Source organism: Mastacembelus armatus, chromosome 5 (genome assembly GCF_900324485.2).
Source record: "Mastacembelus armatus chromosome 5, fMasArm1.2, whole genome shotgun sequence".
In the NCBI taxonomy this organism is placed as follows: Eukaryota; Metazoa; Chordata; class Actinopteri; order Synbranchiformes; family Mastacembelidae; genus Mastacembelus; species Mastacembelus armatus.
In genome coordinates, this window is record NC_046637.1 from 5,337,327 (window position 1) to 5,364,036 (window position 26,710).

Consider the following 26,710-nt stretch of genomic DNA (forward strand, 5'->3'; position numbering starts at 1 on the left):
AAACAAACAGCAGGATTTAGTTCTATAGTTAAAAGGAAAGACAGGATGAAGAGTGATACGAAAGTATAAATAATTGCAGTAACTATGGTGGTAGAATATGAAGTCATGGATGACCTCACTGCAGATTATTCAGCGCACTAAGGTTTTTACTAAAGTTTTATGTCCCTACTTGACAGTGATGGTGAGAATATTATCTGTGAAATACACCCTCTAAATTTTTAGTGTCCTGAGTGTATTCTGTGATAGTAGTAGTTTCTGTGTTTTATACTCTGATGGACATTTACTTGATATTGATTTTTTTAAAAATTATATTTAATGATCACCAGTGATTTCAGAATTACTGCTAATGAAGCTTTGGATATGTTACAAAACAGAAGCCTTTTATAGCTGATGGAATACAGAGTCAATAATCTTTGGAAAATTGTTGTTTTTGTACAACTTACGGATGACCTGATTGTCTGCAATGAGTACTGGCATTCTTCAAAATACAGTATGTAAATATTTAAATTCAATTTTTATACTATTTACATGGATTGCTTAGAGAACAAATTGTTTTCCCATTTTCATCCTACACATTTTTGCTTTCCCACTGCTATTAATTAAGTGCAGCTCATTCACCGAGGCTGCCCACACACACACACACACACGCACGCGCACACACACACACACACACAATATTTCTTCAGAGTTTATCCACAGACAAAGGTCTCCCAAATGGTTTTTCCTATTAAAAATCTTTGACTTACGTTCACAGCACAGAGTTTGTATGTGTCCTGCAGAGCATTGTTACTTTTATCAGAAAGTTATTATGTAACTGGTGTAGATTCCACGGACTCACTGGTCTTGGCAGTGATTGTGCCCCCCACCCAGCTACCACACAAAGGCTCTTTAACTCCAGAAATTACAGATCATGCCCATTAGACTGAATGCCCATCATCCTTAACCCTACTTGCCATCTAATTTAGCTTCATCAAATCTTACATCCTTGTAGGCAGAGATTGCATTAGCATAAAATCCACAGACCTTTCCAGTGTAACAGAGAAGAGACTGGGAGAGCATTAATGTTATGTTTAAACACTTTGTTTACATTCAGTGTTAATGCAAATGTAGAAACATGTAGGGAAATTGATCTGTGAGAATATTACATTCTTCCTTGAGTTGTATAAATCTTTTCTGCAAAGAAATCCTCAGAGAGCGTTAGTGAAGTACAAAAAAACTAGGAGCGATACTGACAATGAAGACAATGTGAAAGGGGTTGCTCTGATGTACCTACAAAAACGATCCAAATTGAGATTCACTCAATTGTTTAGTTTGCCTGACCCAGCTTTTTTTTTCAACCTTACTGTTGTAGCTCATTCTCACCGCTGTCATAGCCTCATTTTTGGCTGGAGCACACATCAGTTTTCACAAACGAAGTGCTGAAAACCTATTGTACACTACGCCAAACCAATGCCAGTGATCTTGTACTCTATATTGTCCTGAGTAAAAGCACACCACCATCAATCAGCCACCCACTTGCCATCCTGTGAGATTTTGATCTTTAATAGAAACTTTGATGTCAAATTTTGATATAATGATTTTAAATAGCATTTTGCTTTTTCCCAGGTTTTCCCGTTTTTGGTAGCACAGTTCCACAGTGTCAGCTACACTATTCTAGCCTTGCAAACAGAAACACTCCTTTTTTTCTATGAGAACTCATACATAGTATTGGGGGTGTATATTTTGCCAGTCTTACCTGAGTAATTAGCTGTTTACATATAGTATCTGTGCTATCAGTACATACTAGACCTGACTTGTGTGATGATTGATATTTCTATAGCTCACTTGGCTTTATTAGCTTTAAAATAACCAAATGGGATATGCTAGTGTTAGATGTTCTGGAGGCTGCTGCACATCGCCAAGAACCCTTTAATATGACATTTATTTACAGTTCTACTTACCATAACTTGCAAACAGATATATTAAAAAGCCACAGCTTTTATTCAGTCTATATATATCTATACACAGAGCATGAAGTATTTTCCTTTTAAGTAGTAATGTGTATTTGACTTGTCAGCACTGTGGAGACTTTATATAATACATAGTAATAATACAGCGTGTCTGCTGCATTTTAGTGTTTTATCTGCTGAGGCACAGTCCAGTGACTTTGAACCTGGCTGGGTGATCCCGCCTTTTACACACACTTTGTGTTCCAATACCCTCTGATTTACAAAGTGAACACTTTGTTTAATCCCCCTTTATCCAGACGTGATCCAACCATTTAGAATCAAAAGCCAACAGAGATATCTGCGTAATTTAGGTTTTCATGGTCTCTGTCTCCCCTGCTGATGCAGCATTTGTGTGGTGGGCCCTAATCGATCAGCCACAGAGGCAAAGTGTTATGTCAGTGGTCCCATTAAACAAACTGAAGTATTGACAAAGCCACTCACATATTCTCCCTCCAAAGGCTTATGTTGCTATGGATTGCAACAACATTAGTAAAGCTGCTTGGCTGCTTTTCTATAAACTATAAAACTATAGATGGGTGGATGAATAGAATCCCATTTTTCTTGTTATACCTTCCAGCACAGGTTCTAGTAGGGTCAGCAGGCCAGGTCATACTAATTATGTGGAAACTGGAAAATTTGGTTCTGAATAGTAATGCAACCTGCAGGAACATGTATCAGAGAAAAAGAGTTCAAAGCGTGGAACATCGTCAGGCAGCATGCAGTAGTCTGAAGGTAATTTATTGTATTTTTCCATTTTACTTTCTATTTTTTAACTGCAGCATATTTTACATCAGTCTACATAGATGTGTTTGCTCTGCCGATGGATATACCTGAAAGGAAAGGGTTTGTTAGATTAAGGTGTGAAAACCGTGCAATGAATAAGGGCGACAATTCCTGCTGTTAGTAATAAGTGAGTTTCATACCCCACAGAGTGAATCTACTTTGAGTTGTCCTAGTTAAGATAAAACCTTCTTTTGAGGCCTTTATTTATCTTTATTCACAAAACTCTGGGAAGTTTTTTTTTTTTTTTTTTTGTTCCACACCCAGCCTGCATTTCTCATGTTAAATACACATACATAGGTTTTCATTTTACAATTTTAAAGGTTATTGCCCCTGTCAAAAATCTCCTAAGTCAAAATCCCAGACTGTGCCATTGTAGAATCCAGTCGCTCCAACCCGGTCACTCAGGTCAGCTGACCAGCTGCTACTGACTGTATGCTCAGAGGGGACCAAGCTTTTGCGATGGCAGCACCAAAACTTATCTATTTTTAAAACTCACCCGTTTTCAACGGCATGTGACACAGACTGAGATGTTCACATTAATTATCTATTTATCTTATTTATTTTGATTTCATCCATTTTGTGGTTTTAGGTGTTTTTACTGCTGTTTTATTTCATGTTTTTATCGTTGGTCAACTTGTGTTGTTTTTAAAAGTGCTAGACAAATAAATATGCAGTTGCAGTAGAATCCAGCTATGCATTTCACACAGCACCACACAGTTGTTGTAACACATCTCTTGAGTCTTGTTGGCCTTAAAGAATGATGTGCATTTGTTTTTTTTTTTGTGTTTTTTTAAGCTTACTAATTCACTGCACCAATCAACTGTAAAACACAGTTCAGTTAAATGCCAGTACATCCTCTGAGCTTTGCTTCCCTTTAAAGGAGTAAGAAACATTGCCAACTGATGCATTTTATAATGGTAATGAACTTGTCAGTCTGGGTGATGCATGAAGAAGAAGCATGACTCTCTACCCTCCACCCAGAAACTATGTCCTTTGGAAAACACTTAAATATTAAGCATAGGTGACATCAGTAAAAAAGGTTTTTAAAAAGTAAGATGTTGTATTTCTATATGTATTTGTCTTATTACAACAAGTGCTTTCATTAATTGTGAATGTGATGATGTGCTCTCCTTGCAGCCTCTGCTTTCTTTGTTTGGGGCACTGGGCCATTGTCAGAGCTTCATTTTTAATAGCAGCCTATCAAAGGCTTTCATATCCTATTTTCTTTTAAATTTCAGAGATATTGCCTTTGAAATATGCTTAAACTCCGAGAGCCCCCTTTCATCTAGGGCCTTCCTCATAATTATTGAGAAAGCTGTGATACTGGGCAGCATATGGAGGCCTGCATCTCAGCTGGGATTTTATATGGTCTGGGTAAACCCTTTTTCCTCACTGAGCTAATGACTAAGGCATTCTGAGCCAGGCAGTATCATGCAAAATTAAATCCTTCATTTTCCATTTTTCCAAAAAAGCACTGCCTGCCAAATATGTTTATATTATTTGCATTTTGTTTTAGAATAGCCCTAATTTGTTAACAAAAAAGCTTACTGATGCTCACCCTTGTTGACCAAGTCACAGCAGAGTGATCACTGCCAGAAGTGCAAAGAGCACAGAAATTATAGCCAAAAATATGTGGCAGCAGTACAAAGTACAGTTTTAGTGACCACAGGCTCCAAGTGAAAAATATGTTTGTTGTGTCTGTGGTTTTTCATGCCAGTGTATGTCTGTCAGCCCAGTTTCTAAGCATTTTTGATGTAAACCAAGATCACCTCATAATCACGACATATCTTCGCAGCTGCCTGTTTTACTTGAGATATTTTCACTTCACTAAAATCATCACTGGACACACCATGAAATGTGCATTAGGTTTATGAAAGAAACTTACCAGGCATGTGTGAAAATGCTATTGCATGAGTGTCCTCAATTAAAAACTACATGTTCTAATCTCGTTTGATGCAACCCTGGCATAGCTGTCTTGACATGTACACTCGAGCGGTAAATCTCTCACAGATAGACTTCCATAGACAGTCGACTCTGAGGACCGTGCTTCAAATTACTTTTGGTGCCACAACAAAACACAGCAAATATAAAGGCTGCAGAATAGCTGCATTCCTGCAGTTACAACCAAGCAGCAGACGTATTTTTGGTTATTTTTGTGTAGTAAGCAGGAAAAGTTCAGCATTTTTCAGTGAGTTTTCTTTAACTTTGTTTTTATAACTTACCTGTGTTAATTGGCTGTCTTTCATCCACACTGTGGTTTATGAGAAAAATGTATATAAACCTTATTTGAACACATAAAGTTATATCATTCCCTTCACTCAATACAATCAAATAAATGGATCCTTTTGATTTAAAATTAGCTGCCGACAGTTTGATTCATGTGCACTGCCTTGCCAGTGCAGATCAGGTATTTAAAATGTCTTGTTGTTTACTGGTTCAATTACACCGTTCAAATGGGCGCATAAAAGGCATGGATACATAAAAAACAGTTAGAATTTATAGCATTAGATAAATCTGTCACAGGATTTCTTATGCATCTTTTGAAAGCTGTTAAGATAGCTCTGAGGCAAGCCATTTTCTCCCAGTATCGGAAACATGCACTTAATGTACAGCTCAAACGAATTCCCTGATAAACCAAGTTGAGAACGGTGACAGAGATAAACTGAATTGTAAAGAAGCTGTGATGTGTTGATAGAGTGCTCTGACGCCAGCAGCCCTTTGCAAACATCTCCACCGGGACACTTTTAAAAGATAAAAACATCTGATTGCGTCCATCAGTGTAGCTTAAACACAGACATTAAACCCCCACCCCCACCCTCAGCTACCGTTTAAGTCTCCTCTTCAGCCTCACATTTGATTGAAACATTAGTGTACTTTGGAAATGTGTCGACAAGTCATTTTCATCTCTGCACTTCATAATATGCATATGTAGAATATTATACTAAGCTTTCCTGCAACTAGAATGTGTGGGCACTTTCACATACTGATATTCTGAGGCTTTTTCTTTGTTTCACGTTTGCTCATGAAACCTCAATACTTGTGTTGCTGACAAAAAATACCAGGCCTGTATTATAGAATATGGTGCATAGAGGAAGATTCTTTTTTTCTTTTCTTTCATTTCTGAGCAGCACACCAAAACATTTCTCCTTCTGCTGACAAAGGTCAGAAATCTGTAATGCTGGAAAAAGCCATGGCATTGAAAGTCTTCCTTTTATTTACACCTTTTTTTAACCAACTGTATTCAGGTACAATATGTGCTGTCAACAAAAGACGTTACATTCTCACCATGTCCGCCATATGAAAAAATGTCATATACATACATTTAAATTCAAGGTATTGTGTTTCTCATAACCAGTGTTCAAGTAGAAGTTTATATTTACAGACATCTGCAGTGCAACAAGGTTATAACCATCAGATCTCTACAGACCTTTTGGTAACTTTTCATGACATGTTTTTGCACTACTCAGCTATGTAGACAGTGCTTTTAGACTCAACTAATTTGAGTGGCCTGCATTACATTATTACTAATAAATTACTAGAATTTTACAGATGAGCTCTGTATACCGTTTCATCGTGTAAGTTCCTATCCCTTGTATAAAGGATTCTGAGTACCTCCATCAGGCAATTATTTTTGACCTACATAAAAGAAACGCCACTTGCATTTCTAGGACCTCAGCTACTATAACCCCTGTTTGATGAGAAAATACTTCTTGGTTATGTTTCCCTAGTGCCTTGTATAGTTTTTTGCAGCAGCCATCTGCGATTTCACTGTACACTAAAATATTTTCCTCAATTTTTTCCAGTAAGGAAACAATAGCTTTTTTTCTACACATGCATTTGACAGCTCTTGCTTGCAGCAGACTTGAAGCGATGTGCACAACACAAGGAAACAAACTAATGAGAGATTTGCAGAAAGGGAGAGAGGGAGAGATATAAGACAGATTCTTTTCTGCTGCACCCGGGTTCCTCTTTGTCATGTTATTATTGTCTGCTGCTTCATTAGTCAGTGTTGCCTCATCACACAGCCTTGAAATCCCTCAGGTCCCACTAGATGACCAAAACCTTCTTTATATTGCTTCGGTCCCATGATGATAACAAGTTCTCATTGGCACTAGCACTCATTTCCCTTTTGTATGGCAAAGCTGTGGTTTCTTGTTTCTTTGCTACAAGCAAGTAAACATTTATGCCTTGACATGCTCACATTGTTTATCCCAAGCTTCTTTACGCTAATTGGAAACCGTTGTCTTTGGTGACTCCTAAGACCTTTTAGATGAACTGTGCTAATGAATGCACCTCCTCGGACTACAGACTTCAGTAGACACATGAATGGGCCGCAAGTCCACAGGCTTTGAAGAGAATGAGTTTGTGAGAGGTACTATACTTTACAAAATGCTTTGTACATCGCTGCTGAACTGACATGTATCTGGTGCTCATCATTAGGCCAGCTGATGGCTCATTTCAAGAAGAATGTGCCCTGGAAGAAAAGGACAGAGATCAAATGTGCAGCTAGTCTCCAAAGTCCTGTCTGATTAGTCACTCTGTCCATACGCCTTGCCCTTAGGGGCACACTGGGTCTGGTTTTCTTGTCCATCTCAGCACCAAGAATGATGCAAGCCAATGACATACACTTTTGGCACCTTGGGGCATCATTTTCCATGCTATTATAGTCCGCTGAGTACTTCATATCATGAGATAAGGTATCTCCCTAGGTGATCATGACAAGAGGTGACCCAATAGAAAGCCAGCAATAAGGTGGTCCTATTTCAGTCATACCAGAGAGTTTCACTGATGCTGTTATTTAAGAGCTAACTGGCTTTTGCTCTTGGGAAACAAGAAAATTCTAAAAATGAGGCTTATCTTATACTGTGCAAATTGTACTTCTTGCTATAGTATGTTGGGAAAAGGGTTGAGGAAATATATCTTATATAGCATGAGATGATAACAAGATGTTAAGCATCTACAGATTTTGCCATTTCATGAATTGCTGTTGCTGTTGCTGTCCCTTTAATATCGCTGGTTGCATAAGGTCAACATTGCTTTAGACAATATCAGCTTCAGAGGTTTTTTGCATTTAGCAACTTGATTATTATTAGGATATAAATTTAGAAATACTGTCTGATATCTCTCAAGTCAGCGGCTTGAAGACAAGTCACTACCTCTTTGCTGTCTGACATCACACAAGGCAAATGTGGAACAAATGTGCTCCTTCGGAACGTAAACTGTCATCATATTACCCTTTAATGTCAACAGAGCTGGTGTCAACATTCCCACAGGGAAATCATTTTATAATTATTACTCCTAATACTATTACGATATGAGCAGTAACTCTTAAATTAAATGGCTTGAGGGACATTTATCTCAGGCTCAAGTGTGTACGTGTGTATATTAGTATCAGTGCTTGCGTGTGTGTTTTGCATGTTTATTGTGCGGCTTCATTTATAGCAATCCAGAAAATAATTGGCTTCTGTTGTGAGTGCATGATATCCCTGCTAAGAAACATGACACGTACTTGCCTGCACTACTCTCACATTTGACCCTTTATTTATATTCAGGTAATGTTAAGATTGAATTTCTTTTCCAGCCTGTTGTTGTTTTGTATAGCAGGTTAGGTTTACTATTCTTTAATGGCTTCTCGGTACTAATTAAAATGCAGCTGGATAATCTTAAACAGTATTCCTGTGAGATTTGATTTCAATACAACTGACAGTGGCATCAGATAAACAAGTGCGTTTTGATAACTGTGTAACAAATAAACAGATACAGGTGTGAAATACCAAATCTCACCCTGTTATTAATGGCTTTATTATATGGATTTGACCAACTGTAAAATCATCCCTGGGACTCTTTCTGTGCTCTGATTGCCTCCTATTCTCTGCCAGTGTTGCTAATTAGCACCTGATTTGAGGCTCATCAGGTCAACATTTGTGAAGTGAAAGGCTCTTATCTCCAAGTGAGACACTTGGGGCGGGGGGGGGGTTGTGTTTTGGCGCTACTACAGGGGACATAAACTGGAATTAAAGTTTGTAAAAGTATCACAGAGAGAACAGCTTTACTTTAATTAAAGAAGTGTTTGAAATATCATAAATCATCATGAATCACTACAGGCAATACTGTCAATATTTGGAAAGGGTTTTGTTTTCACAATGCACTGACATTAACAGTGTTTTGTTGTTTAATTAATACTGTGTCCTCATGGCTCCTGCATTCAGAGTCTGAGTACAATAAAGGTATCACGCTCCTGTCAAATCCTGACACACACAAGACAAAAAGATAAAAAAGTGGATCATGAGATTAGCTGTATAGAGTAAATGAGAAAAATAGAAGCATTTAATATTAGATTAGAATTTTTGTTCCTCAGTACTTAGTTCAGTTGAATGAGGAGACAAAGTCACCCTGGAAACAAGCATTAAGAATAAATAATATAAGCCACTGTCTACTTCCGCAATTTAACTTAAGCGTGTCTTATTAAAAATGGAAAACAGGCCAACACCACATTAAGGATTAGAAATTTCTTTTTAAGCATGAAATGAGTGTGCGTTGCTGTGTGCTGTACAGAAAGATAAATGTTTCGACCTGACTTGACTGCCTATTCTGTGGATTTGCATGAAAAATTTGAAAGATCATTTTAAGTATTTGTCCTTTGTAACCTGTCTACAACAATACATCAACCCCCCCCCACCCTGCAAGTGAACAAATCAGAAGATATATGAAATAGCATTAAACAAATTTCTAAAATGCTTGTCTGCACATGAAGCAGTGCTGACATTAACTTTGTGGAATCCACTGTTTTTGTAGGTGAAATCAATCATTCAGTAGGATGTTGCTTTAACCTTTTAAAATTGTCCCGCACAGTAATCCCAATGTGAATTTCTGCTCTCAACCAATTTCTGTCAGAGGACCGCTCCAGTGATAAATTTTCTCATCGTATGAAGATAGAAAATGCTTTATCATAATAAACCTACTCATGAAATTTATGAAGAAAACAAAAACCTTTTGTCTATTTTAACATTCTGCCAAATTCACCATTCTGTTGTGTGCTCACAACCTGCTTTATGATTTATGCGTTGACTAACACAGATGGTAGCTCCGGTAATCTGGAGGATAAGGAATTAAAAAAATGGGAGGAAAAGAACTGTGAAGCTGCAAACATATGCAGAACCGCTATGTCCACACTGGCCCTGATGTCTTTTAAGACCATCTGTTTTCCAACTTGTCTGCCCTTGTGAGCCAATACCCATCTGTGATATAAAGAAGCAAAAGGAAAAAATAACGTCGGACATAGGTTTGGTGGACGAAACCGCATCACTAAATTCATAAGAAAGAAACAGTATTTCTCTCTACTTGTCGGACGTTTTGTTCAAAAGCTCGTAACCAGTCACACGTGGTTGCATATTTACTGTTTTGAGATTTTAACAGATCAGTCCTCATAAATAGCACAGCAGCGTTTTTCTAACCGTCTTGCTGACCAATAACACATTGACCTGCTTCCTCAGCAATTACTGTGTCTATTTTATTTTAAGTTGTTAAGACAGAGGACAGTGTTACTTGTTCCACTTTTCTAAACTTCAGTCTACCTCACATCAAACCTTCATAACTCACACATGCAGCCATTTCATTGCATGTTGCCACAAGGCTTGTGTTTATGCTTAGAAGTTATAGGGACTTTGACACAATATGTTATTAATGTTGACTGCAGTCATCCTTATGTGGAATTGTTTTGCAATTTGCATATCAAGCAACACTCATAAATAGTAATATGGACAAAGTGGGGTGAAGTAAGGCTGCAGTATCCTGGAGGTCAGCAGGGCTAAACAGTGATTCAGCAGCTCTTAGAATGGAGGACAGGGAGGGAAATACAATAACTAGAATAGAAGTGGAGTAGTGTTCAGAGGCAAACGGGATGAAATCAAAAACTTATTGACTGAATTCTGAAGACTTCACTGGTATACTGTAAGACCTTGCTGCTTGCTGACCATGGACACATCTCAGCACCATCTTTAGCAAAGACAAATTCCTGGCACACAGAGGTTAGGAGTTAAAATCAAAAGAAACACTTTTAAACACTTTTCTTCACCAAAAGTTGTATTCAAATACAGAAATGTTATTCATGACTTGCCAGTATAAAACAATTCACGAAAGTCATGATTCTGACCAAAATATAAAGTAGGTTTTGGCAAAGTAATACTTTGTAGTTTATTATCAAACAGTCAGACTTAGTCTGAGTGATACTGAAACAAACTAACTGAGGCACAAACTTGTTAAAAAAGTTAGATGAGAAAAGAAAAAATGATGTAGGTCTTTAGGACTGTAAAACATCAGATATTTTAATGCTATTCAAAAAACTACTATATTATACACTCATAAAATGTTTTCTTTTAATAAAGATAGCAATTCTTGCAAATCATTGAATTCTGTTCTGAATATGAATACAGCTGTCATTTTTGTCAAAATTATATCCAGGTGACAAAACAGCTGGAAAACGAATACGCTCGGAAGCATTTTGTTTGCTTGGCTGTTACAGAGAAAATGTTATCCAGCTCAAACTGGTTCAGCAGGTATGAGCATCACCAGACATGAAAAAGGTATAAAAATGAGCATTTTGGTCTGTAAAGTGTGCACCTCTGTTAAAACAAAGGAACTGATTTTGCTATGATATTAGTATTTTAAAATTGTTTATTCATGAGGCTTTGTGCTTTCAAACGATGGTTAATTTGTCAAAGTTGATTTAAAATCCACTGATATTCAAAATACAGGGCAGCAAATATTCACTTGGTTCAGTTTGGTTAGAAATTATACATCACACAGCCTTACGTGCTTCCAAAATGAAGTATATTATGAAGTATATTATTATCATAGTATAAGTTGAAAAATCTTCAGTGGCTTGTACAAAGAGGTAATGGAAATGGTTTTGTCCTATTCATGCAACTTTGAGTTTCTCTTCAATTCTCATTCCGTGTCCTACAGTACTTGTTCAGCCTCTTACAGCCTGGCAGCTGTCTGATAAAGACACTGTCAAAGGGAAGGTGTGAACTTGGAGTCACTTAATGCACATTGATCAAGCAGATTAAGAACAAGTGCCCACAATGATGTTCTTCCCTCTGTGCTGAATCTCATTACCTGCCCGTCCTTGATGGAGCTCTTTGATATGTAGTTGAAGTCATTTTGTTACATAATATGTCACTAATTGCTGAATTTATGTAACCCTCTCTTGTACTTTTACTTTTAAAACTTGCAGTGATTGGATGGTCTATTCTGCATTTCTTCATGTATTTATGCAGATTATGGTAACGTGTATTATTTTCAGTTGTGTTTTGTTAGAGTTGTGTTTCATAACCGCTATAAAGAGAATAGACGTAGTGGTAAATACTCTTCTCTTAGGCCTAATTGTTGTTCTCATCTTTACCATCATTAGCACACATGGTGAAATGAGTAGCTGCCTAAACAACAGTTTTCTGTTGGTAGCTAATCAGCTTCACTGAGGAAGTGCTTTGGTGAAGGTCACCTCAGTTGTAATTGTTAAAGTGGATGGGTGAATTCGTGCCCTGATTTTCCAAGCTACTCTTGAAGAAGTGACATGCATTTTTCTAAGCTCTAAAACCTCCTCAGTCTCATTCAGAAATACTGAGCTTTTTTCATTTTTTCCTTAATTTTTTTCATCTCTACCATACTTTCATGAACATAACTATAGCCCTATGCTGCTATATAGTCACTGTATAATAACACATCTACTGATGTAGATCAGATCAGCAGTCTCGAGCAAATCTGACCTGTTTGGATCTCATCACCTCCTCACTCAGTCCACAGACAGCTTGTCTCCCTCAGAATGACAGCCATAATAACCATCTCTGGATGGCCTTGTCTCAGATGGCTTTAGATAACACGCTTGCATAACGCTTAACTGCCTGAATTTATACCCTGGCTGTGCCTGACCCTCACCCTGCTACCTCCAGGGTGCAACTGAATGCAGCTGGTCTATTCCTGTTGGTGGCACAGTTTTCATGAAGCCCTGCTCTAATCCTTGTATGTAATCTGGCCGTCCCAGCAGCAGCCAATCACAACCTGTTCGTACTCTGTAATACTGGAATGAAAAAGCCTGACAGCAGAGCAAGAGCATGTGACAGAGATAAGGGGCCAGAAAAAATATCTGCTGCAATGATGCTGTCCTTTTTTGTGTGTGTGCATAGAGACAAGGGTACTGATTGAAAACTTGTCATACTGAAGACCCGCACATAGACACATAAAACCTCCTGACTGGTGAGCACTGCTACAGAATCAAGTTGTCATATTAAAAGATGTGTTTTAACTTCATAATGATAAATACTGGGGGTATGCAGTAACACTGTGTTCTGTGAAACAGAAAAGATTTTCTTGAGGACCCACTATCAGTCAAAGATGTTCAAATGTAAAAAACAAAAACATTGTGGCATTACCATGAACCATCTTGGCAAGTCTGTCTCTTTAATGGATGTTAAAATCACACTGAATATGAAAAGATGCTTGATTTCCTGTAAAGGTATTATTGAGCTCATTTCCTGCAAATTATTGTACATATTTGTATCATCAGTTTCCTTCTAGCCTGAATTAGCTGTGGTTACCCACTGAGAGCAGTGACAGACAGAGGGAGGAGAGGACCCTGTCATTTCAAGCGTGAAATCCCTTTAACCAGGTCCTCTGTCACTCAGCAGCCAGTAGGGGAGCACAGCATGCAGATCTGCAAACGCATAGGTTAAGAGGCAGCACCACCAATGCTACATGCTGGATCTGTTTACTAAATTAAGATCAACATTACATAGCACATCCATAGACATGGCCTTTACTCATGGACCACCTCAGTCAGCAGCCATGACATATCAACACCTCGGCTTTCCTTCTAGTTACACTTGACAGCTCTAAGTGCCGCAGACTAATAAAGTTAATACACGATGCACTTTTATCCTGCTGCATCGTATTTTGTGTGGTTTATCACACTTTTTTAGGTACAACACTTTTGTAACACTTTCTCCTGTATTGTCCCTACTATATCATGCTTTGTGCTCCATAAAAGCATTGACAGTGAATTTCATCTCTTACCTCACTGGGCATGGTGTGTTATTGTTGTACCTTAGTACTCCCTTACCTCACATACTGCATACCTCTCAGTGTGCAGTGCTGTTGTTTGCCCGTTTGTTTCAGCAGCTCAGCGGCTCAGAGATATCTTCTTGTTTCTCTGAGTTTAATGGCAAGGCTCTGTGCTTTACAACCTAAAGTCAATCATCTTTCTATTTACACTCCAAATATGTTTATGTTTTCTTTGCTGTGTGTTTTAAACAATTTATGTACATTACACCAGATTCTGAACAAATTATCTTTACAGGAAAAGACCACTGGGGTGCGTTATTTGATTTTTAACAAGGTTCTGAGAAAACTTCACAATTCACAAACAGAAGAAAATACATTACAGATGATAAGCAGAACACTTGCCTTAACACGATTTCACAGGTACTAGAAGTAGTACTGTATGTTCTTGCATACAGCAATTATACCACTCTTACAAGTAAGACAATGCCTCCCAGTGCTTATGCCCTGTTTCTAAAAGACACTTTGTTCTATAATAATATTAGGCAAATTAGCATGGATATGAATGAAAGTGCCAAGCTGGTTCATGACAATGCTCTGATCATCTCTTTTGTTGCTACTTGTCTAAGTCTTTAAATGAAGAGCTGAATGGGAATAAATCATAAATCTCATTAAGACATTATTTGAGAACCATGCTGGTGTCCATCTTATGGAAGTACATGACTTGTACTTTCCGATCACCAAGACAGGAACATTTCTTAAATGCTATTATCATTTACTTATAAGACACCATGTGAAGATCATAGTATTATTACTCAACCCTATATTTGCATAACACTAAACTCCATGAGGTCTTCTTTGTGTCCTCAGAAGCTACATGCATTTCATATTTCATCTTTCATCCTAGCCAGAGTGAAACATACCATTAAAAAGACTTACTGTGGTGATTTTTTGACTTCTACCTGAAATTATAAAACACGATTCATGTTGAATCTCTCACAGTTGGCCTGCAGTGTGTTAGCTGAATTTCCTCCAGTGGCTGCTGATGCAGCTGCAGCCTATAAATAGGCCCACCTCAGACAGGCAGAGGGAGGAGGGCTTTGGTTAACCCCTGAGAACCAGTCCTAATCGGAACCCAATAATAAGAAGCATCATTTGGAAGTCAGGGAATCAGGAGCTCAGCTACTTGTCCAGGAAGGATACACAGCATCCTCCGTCTGGAGAGATCTTTGCATTATCACATCTCAAGAGAGGTACATGACTCTGTTTTGAGCACCTTCAGACACACCCATTGTTAGATACCTTCCTTTGCCTTCTGACTCTCCCCTCAGCCAAAATCCAATATCTTCCACAATGCAGACAAGGAAGGGCAGCTGACTCTACCACCCATGCCTGTTTCTCCCTATATCCAGATGGCTGAATGTTGGAAAGGTTTGGCGCCTCTGTGCCTCAAATGCACTGCATGGCCTGGATTCAACAAAGCAGTTGTAGCAAGGCTTTGCTTCCCCAATGGTGCTTTTCTGCAATCAAAGAGTATTCAACTCCCTCTTGCCCTCCCTAGTGTCCTTGCCCTCCCTCATGCCATTTTGGCACAGTTTGACTCTCTTTTCTTGCTCCCACTCTCTCCCTTCCCACTGTTCTGTTCTTTCCATATTCAGTCTATACCAAAAACAGGTCCTCTTGTGGGAATAGGGAAACATCCATTGATGTGCAGATTCTTTCAGATTTATTACATAAGGGTTTATGGGTCAGTTTTAATTAAGAGGTGGAATCATTAAGGAGGGACAGATAAAGAGAGGATGCCATAGAGATGACCTGTTTGAGACAGAAGTCTCCTGTCTGGTCCTTAAGGCTTCTATACAAGCAGGAATCTGACACCTGCATTATCCACTGGGTTTTTTCAGAGGGTGGACAGAAGCATTTGTAATACTTGTTGTATTTTTTGCATTGGTTTATCTCTATAAAGTCAACTGTAGTTTGATGAATAGAGGGGAAGCAAACTTCCATTCAGAAGACTGGTAAAACGTTGCTCAATTATACAAGTTCATCTGAATAAGTAAACAGTTGTTGTTTTACTTTGGATGCTACTTCTTTAGATGAAATGTGCATGTCACAGAGTTAGGCATACCTATGCCTCTCATTGGAACTAATTAAATTAAATATCAAGTAAAAAAAAAAAAAAAGAAAAACTAGGAATATACAGTCCACTTTGAAGAAATAATCCACAATCACGTGGATCTGCTTCATTGTTGTGGTGTTGTTCTACTGTGTCTCCAGGAGATCACATCACAATTAGGCACTCTGATGTCTTGTTCTCCTGGACTGTGGCCTTTGATGTTTGAGTTTCTGTTGGTGAAATGGTTTGTATTTTCCAGCTCTAGCTAAGGTTATTTCTAGTTCTATTTTGTGCCACTGGAAAAGGTTTTACTGTGGATAAAAACTACATCCTGAAAGCTCCCTGTTTTTACACTACTTTCTATGCAAGTGGTGTTCTTTGTTTAAGGTACTAAGTCTCCAAGGTGTTTGCAACAATGATAGAAAGGATGTCATAACATCAGGGTCAGTGCATTTAGTCAAGCTTAGCTCACACCTACATTGGGTCAGTCCCATGGAAGGCCACTGTCATCTTAGACTCTGTTACCATGTTACTGATCTACTGTACCATACTTCTGACTGAACTGACACAGTCGTAGTACAAATCTAAGAGGAAGCAGTACAGCTGCTTTTATAATGTGATGCCTACACATGTAGCCAGGTGACAATAAAAGGAATGATTTTTTGTGATTAGCTTACTCACAGCATACTCATTTAACATTTTGACACTTGACTAAGTGTTAAATTAGACCAAATGTATTTGTATTAAATCTATATGGTGTTGATAATGTATGTGTTAACAAGGTGGGTTACTATTAGCAGCTAACAAGCTAAAATGTTGTAAAGGTGTCAACCTAGAACTGATGAGTGCCATGTGTAAAGTCACACAGTCAGTTGTTCACAGCCACTGTTGCCTCAGGGCTATACACTTCAGTGGCTGCTTTAGGTCACTGGGAAGGCTGCTGCTGAGTTGATGAACGTGTACTTGCCAACAAATGTGTATGCACATACACACATGACATTTTATGTTGTAGAAATACACTGTTTTTGCCTTCTTTGTCTGTTTCCCTGTGTATTCCAGTCAGTTGTCATTCTGGTTGTTGTATTTAACAATTAATACTGATCCCAAAAACCCTGGTGTGCTAATGCCAAGTGTGAAAGTTAAAACTTTAACAATTGCTTACATCTTCATCATGCCTACACATAAAACTAAACTCGACTTGAAATAGTTCCTCTAATGAAACACTTTCAGCTGCTCAAAAGAAACAAGCAAGAAAATAATGAGCATCAATGAAAAATATATCAGGTTTGGCTGATTTTAGTTGTTTACGCTTAATGGGTGCAAATTATTCAGAGACTGACAGGGAGATGAGCAGATAACTTTTTGAATATTGCAAATAGAAATGAAAAACAATCCCTTTGTAAAATGAATATATATATTATATTTAATCTCACATGTGCTTGCTCAAGCATTATTCCTTTGTGAAACTGAGAGACTGAGACAAGAAACTGGAAATTAACAACTCCTATTGCAGTCTTGGCATGTAATTTATCTTTATAAATTTTTGCTTCATCCTGTACTAATCTGTAACCGATATCACTTGATGTCTCAGTGACATCTCATTATGAATCCAGTAAAAAAGTGCTGCCTGAGCTTCCCATATAGGTATCATACATCAAGAAGGTTAAGGGTGGTGTTCTTTTAAGCTCTGTAAAACCCTTTTCACATAAGGTGTTGCACAGCCGTGTCAGAAAGAAATGTCTCTTGTCCCTGGGTGATTGTTTCTAAAAGGCCTATTACTGTAACTACAGTGGTGGCACAAGTCTGGGTGGCTGGAAAGCAGAATTTTCAAACATGTTTTTGCTTTTAGAGGTTGACTTTTTCCTGTTCCTTCTTCTGGTTCTGTAGATCAAAATCATTGCTCTGTGTCTATATCCCTGAATCTATGTTAAAAATGAGCAGATTATACTATAAGGTCCTTCATAATGTTACTTAAACTTTTATAGCTAAGTGATATCACAAAAGCCTAAAATCATATGCTATAGCAAAAGAATGCATTAAAAAAATTATAACATTCAAGTGTTTGACCTTTAATATTGTAAGTCTGCAAAAATATCCAAAAGCCTCTCTCTTATTGGTTACAAGTGATAAAAGTCATTTATTTCCATGCTCCTGGTTGGGTTGTTTCACCAGTGTGACCTCCCTGTGCAGTACCACTTAGCACGCTAAGCCTGAGGCAGTGAACTTTCTCTAGCGGTAAGAGGTTATATGACTTACCCCACATTTACAGGGAAAATGTGTTAGCTCATATTAATACAGTTTAGCTTTGTCTCTTCATGAGGTGACATGTGCAGACATGAATCAATCATGACATGCTTTGACACTGTTTATCTCACCGAACAGGGACTGGATCAGAACGATAGCATCTTCACTAGCAAATGGAACAAGATTTCCTGGCCCACCAACAATTTTCTTCTTCAAAGCTGCATTAATGGCTCCATTAAATTTTTTCTCCTTTATGGCTGTCTGTGGCTTCTCAACAGAGGAGAAATCACAGTCATTCAAATGCTAAGTGACTTTAACACTCCTGTGAATATTAGAAAAGCAAGAACTACTCCATCATCTACCATGCCCAGAAAAAATAGAGGAGACCAGTGTTTTGAATATCCTATCACCTTTCCTCCACAGTATCTTGTTGCAAGCCGTTAGCTCTGCAGACAGCAAACTGCTTGATACATACAGAACGCAGAACTGTGACGACTTCATTAAGACTTGAGGTTGTCTCACTCATGTTAACATGGCTGCAAATGAATGACTGATGAATTACTATGTGTACTTGAGGCCATGAGACAAGAGTGTATGAGCAGGAGAAGCTGGAAAGGGAGGCCCTGACGATTCATCTTTAGAGGAATAATCTTACTAATGTTCTCTTTGTTTCACAGGTCACAGATGGAGGTACCATCAAGCAGAAAATCTTCACCTATGATGCTATGTTTAATACCAATTACTCTCACATGGAGGACTACCGCAGACGTGAAGACCTTGTTTATCAGTCAACTGTCCGGTGAGCCTCAAAATCAGTCTTGTTTCAACTTTAACTTCAAATAAGACGGCTTACTTTTTTAACTCCTGTCACACTCTCACCTGCTCTATTTCTGTACTATTTATCTTGTAGCACTAGTGTATTAATTTTACCCTGTTTTCAAATTTCCTCTTGATGCACTGATAGTAAGTGCACCGAGATGATCTCTTGCTCAGTGCTACACAACTTTATTCCCTGCCATCTGCTGTTGGTCAGACCAGGCCAGACTGGAGTGACCGGGCAAAGGGGTCACTGCATTATTACATGAGGACAGAAGGTAGTGGTGAACTCTAATCAGCAACTCTGCTCAGGATAAAGAGTTCAGTGTTAAAGATTTAGCTAACATCTGGCTAGTCTGGTCCTCATTCCAGTTTTAGGGGTGAATATATCCCAGGTAGCACCCATGTACTCAGAAACACTGTCATAGAGGAGAACATGCACAGATTTGCCTCACTCATCTCTCAGGACCTATGAGCCATTGCAGACACAGGCCCAGAGTTTATGTATTAACACACTGTATTGCCAGCAAGAAATGGAAGATGAGTAGTGGTAGGAGGAGTCATGTGGCTCTGATTGGCTAAATAACACATTTGAAGTGTCCTGGGGACTGTCTTCTTTTTCCCTAGGCCTCAACAATACAGCTGGCAGCTGTCTGCCCATCTCCTCATCTCTTGCTCCCTCTGCTCTGATGCTCCTCCTACTGCAGATACCCCTGTCTGAATGTTCAACAACACAAAAGAAGTGTTGGCCATACAGCACACCACACTACACAGTCATTCTCCAACTACAGATCCATTTTAAACTGGAATGTTTCACACTTTGCATCCTTTTGTAATGATCCTACTTACACCATTTTCTTTTTATCTCATCTTTTTCCTGCTGCTTTTCTTTGGTTCTGCTCATGTACATTCCTACCTCTTTGTAGTTTTTCTTCTTCTTTTTTTGCCTCTTTTCCTCTCTCATGTGTAGTGTAGCTGCCCAGCCAAGGATGATTTATCTGGACAATTCTACTCTCCCATTGGGAGCGTAAGCATCATGACAGCAGAATTGTGTACACACTTAAAAGCACACAGACATGGAGACGTGAATGCACAAACACACAGGAGCCCTGTCATTGACAAAAGCGTTCAGACTCCTTTCTCTGTCACTCTGCAGTAACATTTTGTGAAGAGGCATAGATCAGCAAATGAGTATCAAACCTTTTTCTTTTCTTCAATAATTATAAGGGAAGAGAATTAGAAAGGAAGAAATGTGGAACCATGAGAGTTGTGAGAACCTGCTGGAAGAATGACCATGTCAGCAGCACTCAGGCCTTTATAGTAGAGTGGATAGACAGTAAGCAGAGGGCTTTAAAGTGCATACAACAGTGACCCAGAGCGTATAGCCAAGAACAGGACGAATGGGATAAGCTGCCCAAATCCAGGTGTGCAATGTTTGTAGAGACTTACCTAAGGAGGCACCAGAAGGGGTATCTACATAGTACTGAATTCATTTCAGGTTTTGATTTTATTTTAAATTTCCAAAAAAATTTGGGTTGATTTCTATAACACATTTGAAACACTGTGGCAAACACAAAGAAAAGCATTAAACAGTAAAAAATAATAAGCTTTAAAAATGAGGATTATCCAAAATCTATAACAACACAATAAAGTGTGAAAAAGAGTTCTGAATATATCCTGGTATATACAGAGAAAGAGAGAGAAAGTGTAACGCAACACACATAATGGGGGAAGGATCAAATGACCCAGCATCTGAGGCAGCTGGATGCTGCCTGCACTGACCTGTACTGTAGCTGCATCAGAAATGCTTAGTCTGTGTTAGTCAATCAGAGGGAAATGTGGACTCCTGCTACAATCTCACTATTCTTCCAGCAAAAAAAGGAAGAAAGAAAAATTTGAGTCATCACAGTCACACTTTCATGGTGTAACACAGAAGCTCACAGTAGTAAGAAATGCAAAAGGCTGAATTTTTACTTGTTATAATTTCCCATTTCCACCTGAGAATGGTAAATCTTCTGCACAAAGCCTTAGCAGTCTCACAAATGTATGACCAGAATGAAAATCTCAATATACTATATCTTTTATTAACTATATTTTTTGGTTTTTGTGGAATACTTTTATCACAGCAGGATGTGGTTATGAGTGATTTTTCTCCACACATGCTGGGTTTCAATTATTAGTCAGTTTCAGAAGCGATATTGATATTGACTTCGAAGATTGTCAGGTCTTGTCTTTGACAGCTGTTAGTCACAATCTTGAGGAGAATGGAAGAAGTTATAACTGTATCTGTATTCAGGTGCCGATGCACAAAGGACAGATCTTGAATAATATGGTGATAATATTTAAACTCAAATCGAACTGTTTTTCTTTCCTTCAAATAATTAATTAATAATGTGTCATAAAAGCTGAATGTAGCATACCAAGGGCATATGTAAGTCTAACTTTACTTTGTGTTGTCTTTGTATTCACTTTTTCTGCTGTTCCCTCACATGCACACACAGAAAAGGCCTTGAGCTGGAATTTTAATGACCTATAGCTGCATTTCCTAACATCATCGTATGAATGATGGCTTTGTCTCTGTGAACGAAAAGCAGAAGTACAGCGATAAGAACTTATGGGAGAAGGTTGTGTTAGATGGTGGGACTTCTATAGTTGCTGACTGTGAATCTAATTCTTTTTCCTGTTTTTCCTAAACAAGGGATGGAAGGTCAAAATATCTTCTTATGAATACTTTTATTTTTTTAACATATTTATAATAGTCTAATGTATAGTTCGGGGAGGCAATGACAAACAGCCTGTTATGTTATAATTATGATAATTACTTAACCATACTGTTGAAACTAATCTCAGTCAATGCACCACTTGCCTCTGGCCTGCACTGCTGCTTCTGCTGCTGGTATGATTTGAACTGATAGGCTGATTCCATTCACAAATGCATCACCTGTGCTGTGGTTAATTGTACATATCTTAAATATCAATACTTATTGATCAATGTTCAGTAGGAACAGCAGCTAACATAGGGTTTTACCTACATTGGTGGCATTCTTGTAAAAGGACAAATCAGCTACGATTTCCACACAATACAAAATGAGTGGATGTCTGATAATAGTTGCCACTGGGAGTATAAGGTGCTAGTTTCTTCTGCTTTGCTTTTCATTTGCCTTATCAGTTCTTTGGCTTTTGGTTGTGGCAGAAGAAAAGGCACAGGTTAAAAAGCAAATAGTAGATAAAAAATACTAATTTGGTTTTTCAGGTTGTCTGAGTTAGTCCAGCCATTCTCTAGCTGAGCAGCTCTGCAAATGATCCAACTCACTAAATTAGCCACATGGTCAACCATAATGAGAAATACAGCTTTAAATCCCCCACTGGAAACACACAGCAGATAAAATGCTAGCCAACTGCTGCCTAGAGAATGTGGACAGCATCAGTCATTTCAGCCAGTGCCCCAAAACAACATATTCAAGTGACAAATCTCTCTAGTGACCATAGTAATTATGACTAGAGCAAATGGTTAAGGGGAGCTTGTTACACTATAGAACAATCACCAAAATACTGAAGACCTCTGTTCATCTCCCAGTTCCAATGAACATTAGATACTTTTTTAGATATATTTTCATTTTGTTTCAGTTGCTGATAGTCATTTCCTAATTGACCCCTAAACCCTGTAATATAATGTCTTTTGCTCAATGTGAACTGGGATTGGCTCCAGTCTACTCTGACGCTGAATTGGACTAAGTAGTAGAGAGAATGAATGAATGAATGATAAATGTTCCCTAACCTCAGTAAAGTACCAAACCATGATGTTGGCCTGAAGCTTAACCATATCCTTTATGTGCCTTTATGTGCATCCTTTAAGTCTTACCAAACATACTTTTCAACAGTGATATGTGACGGTTTTTGAGGGTACTGACAAATGTGCCATCCTGGCAACAGGAACATCAGATCAGAAAACCCTTCACTGTTGTTCCACAGGAAATATGCAACCTACATATTTTTTTGTTTCGTTTAGAAGACTTGTTGAATTCACAGGTAGTGCTCATTTGCCACCGTCCCTCTGTCAACTACAAAGTATGGATGTAGAAAACATGCAGCGGGTATTGGAGCAACACAGGACTCTGGTTGTGATGAAAGGAGCAGATATTTGATTGCAAAATAAGAGACGTCATCTGAAAAAAAAAAGGGATATTCAATAGTTACTAAACTGAAATCCCTTGTCTCCTTCGAATTACCTTGTGTCAAGTTTATATTACTGAAAATGTCTGACTGGTTCAAGGTGATCGAAAAATCATTTCTCCAGTATTAATATTTCAGATACAACACTAGTGGACAGGCCTTTCATTTCCCACGCTCCAGCCTAAAATCTCATGGACGAGCCTTTGCTGTTGTGCTGGTAATTTCAGCTCAGTAATTGATGAATATTTTCCTGCAGGAAGTCGTGTTAAGAATGTCTTTTTCAATTTTATTTTGATTACAGCTGCAAATTAAAAATGTTCCTTTTGTTATCTCCCCTCTCAATCTTACACTGAAGGTGAATGTGGTGTCCGCTGAGGCTTCCTACGTGAAAAAAGAGAATTTACTTCTCCGGGTAGAGATTTTGACACTGTATTGTGATTATTTTGGATGGCAGGATGATGAATTATGATGTAAATTATTGTTGGTGAAAATGAAATTATACCAAACCACTTTTTGAAGATGTTTAAGGATCATCTTGCCAAATATTTAAAGATGTATTGTAAGAAATATTCTTAGGGAGCAATAAAGTATTTGGTTCTCAAAATGGTAATGAATAATAAGTGATACATAAGCTATTTAATGCCTCACTGAATGGGGCTTCAGAAATACTGTAATCAGCAAAAAGTCTTTTTGTGTGGTTTCTTTGTGGACCCAGTAATACCTCCATGCTTTCTACCTTTTTATCACTGAGCTCTCCTCTCTGTGTTTGTGTGGATTTGAATCCATGAATGCAGTACTTAGGATAGCAAACAACAGAACTACAGCTTTGTGGATAAGAACAGAGAGATGAGCTACATCAGCACTTACTATAATGTAACCAGCCAGCACAAAGCCAATCACACATCCCTTGGTACTCAGAGTATCACAGCATTATCCTCGTCATTTTGTTTCATGCTCATTCCTTAAGGAAGTATGGGCAATTACACACTTCTCTTTGCATCCTGTACCCTAGGCAGTTTGTCTCGGCTTTCCACTGAATGTATATTGGCTTATAATCACCAGTCCTGACCTGTTCACCCATGATGTTTTAGGCCAGAAAGAGTATCTGACAATATGCTAGTTAATTTGATGCAGAGATTGACTGGATGCGCTATCAGACAGTGCTCTGTCAAGACTGCTCTTTTTCACTCTCCATGTGAGCTGTTGCATTTGCTTGCATTTGTAGGCAGGAGGAGTTCTAGAGGAAGGCCTACATAACAGGAAAGAGCTTTCAGATGCAACTCCTAGGGGACAATCGATCTCTCTTTGCGGTGTGCTGTTTTTGCTGCTCCTCCATGGGGGCTCATTGCTATTGATCTCCATCGTGTATGTGCTGTTTTTTGGTGTGCAGAAGACAATTTGTAGTCTTTTTAATGTGGTTTGCTGGAAACCGCCTGTTTATTCAATTACCTATTCATTTGCTTGCTTATTTACCATATCTGTGTTATGCTGATAAAAATTTTTTGTCTATAAGGCTGAAAAAGCTTTTTTGATTCGTTTTTTCTTTTTTGTTCCAGCATCTGCCTTGATTTATACCATTGCTAATTAGCTTTGTATAACTCATTGATTAATGAGGTCCACAATTTCAAAACAGAGTACAGGACAAATGCATTCAGAAAGGACTGAGGAAATGACTGTTTAACAGGAGCAGGTCTGGGCCTATAATTGGAAGATACAGAGGGCATTGTCCGCTAAAATATGAATTATGCACAGGAAACTTGCTCTGCACAACACCAGACTGATATCGTGCGCTGACACTCTAGCGATAAATCCAGTGCTACTACACTTTAGTTACACCAAGCAGGACTCAAAACACTCATAAATGTTTGTAAACAGTTTGTTTAAGTGCTCTCAAAACTGCTGTTTGCTAAAGTGAAATCCCAGGCTTATAACTGTGTGGCACACTCAGTGTTAGTCCTGATTTATAGAAGTAATCAGAGGGAAAAAAAAAATCTGTAATATGTGGTTTTTAATGGCTTTTTTCAATTCTGTTGAAATAGGGATCTCATTGCAACATTATAATTAAGATTTCAAACATTAACTGATCCATTAATATTGAATGAGGGACAGTAGGTGGGAGAAAAAAGTTTGAGTACTCTGAGTCACATATTCACTTTTTGTGAACAGATTCTCAATGGACTAGCACCTTTGAAATACATGACATCAAACATTAGAGTGAGTACTGAAAAATTAATTCTACTACTCTTAATATTTAACAGAAGTCTCAGTGTTAAGAGTACAACCTTTCCTCTTTCCCAACTCCTAATTCTGAGACATGTCTTGCTGTCATACTGGTAGACTTCACAAGCTCAGAAAAGCTGCAGTTGAGGGTTTTTCTTTGTGCCCTCCTCACCTTTCTTCCCGCAATACTTCCACAGCTCGACTTATCTTTTGTCTGGGTTCTTTTCTCCGCACCCGTCTCGGTTTGAATCCATGAATGCAGCCGTCAGGATTGTGGTTAACTAAACTACGACTTTGCTTGCAAAAACAAAGCAATGAGCCACATCAGCATTTACTATAATGTAGCCAGCCAAGACAGAGCTAATTATCTCCCCCACCCCACCACCACAGAGATTCACCATTCTCATCATTTTACACTGTGTTGAAACAAAAGCGCTGCTTTTAAGCTCATCCCTTGAGGAAGCGCTGGTGGAGACATCCTCACTTTATATCTCGAGGTGTTTGCTCTTTTTCATATATACTTAGCTTTTTCAAACATTTGTTTATGCTTGGTTCTTTCAGCAGAAAGTTCAGTGCATGAACTTTCATTTCTTGGTTCAGTTTTATGCACTAAAGACTGGGTCAATGTGATCATTCTTACTGATAATCCCAACTGTCTGAGTCAGGTTGTAACTTCTAGTCCTCGGTTATTTTATAATTACTGTTCAAAGAAATGACAAACCAAAAGTAAATTAGAAATAAAAAGTAGTACAGGTGTCTGTGGAGTTAGACGCCTTGTAGTCAATACAAGGGATTAGAATAAGATAAATTTACTCTCGTCTTTTTCACTTTAGGTTAAAGTGCCTTGCTCAAAGGTAGTTCAAAGATAGTTGTTGAGTGAGGAGAGCGTATATAGATTCATGGTTGGTGCACAGCTTTGACTGCTTTCCAAAAGCATGGCACACACACAACACAGCTGAACTCATTAAAGCCTGACTGTTGTGTGCAGCCTGCTGCTATTCTAACAGAGGTCTCCATCCGAAACACCCAGGTGGCAAGGACAATTGTTCCTGTTTTGTTGAATTAAATCACAGAGGCTAAATGTGACTAGTGATGTCTCACTTTGATTATAACTATTGACATATTAGTTGAATCCACAGGATGTGCTCCCGAGCTCTTTCAAATATGGTCATCTGCCATCACTGACTACATAATTGTTGGCTGTTTTGTTTTGTTTGTTTAAACACACCTTTTTACATTCCTGAGAAAGGACTGTAATGTGCTGTGTCTTGAAAATATCTGTGAGATACAGGTCGTTTGACTGGGCATACATTAT

General features: G+C 38.3%; 1 protein-coding gene across 1 annotated transcript in view; it reads left to right on the plus strand.

The window, feature by feature from the left end:
* The window catches only part of igsf21a (immunoglobin superfamily, member 21a), a 150,240-nt gene that overhangs the window by 63,420 nt on the left and 60,110 nt on the right, over positions 1-26,710 (plus strand). The window contains exon 4 of the mRNA XM_026307456.1: positions 18,864-18,985. Within this exon, the coding sequence (XP_026163241.1) occupies positions 18,864-18,985 (122 nt within the window). The remainder of the gene's footprint in view (positions 1-18,863; positions 18,986-26,710) is intronic.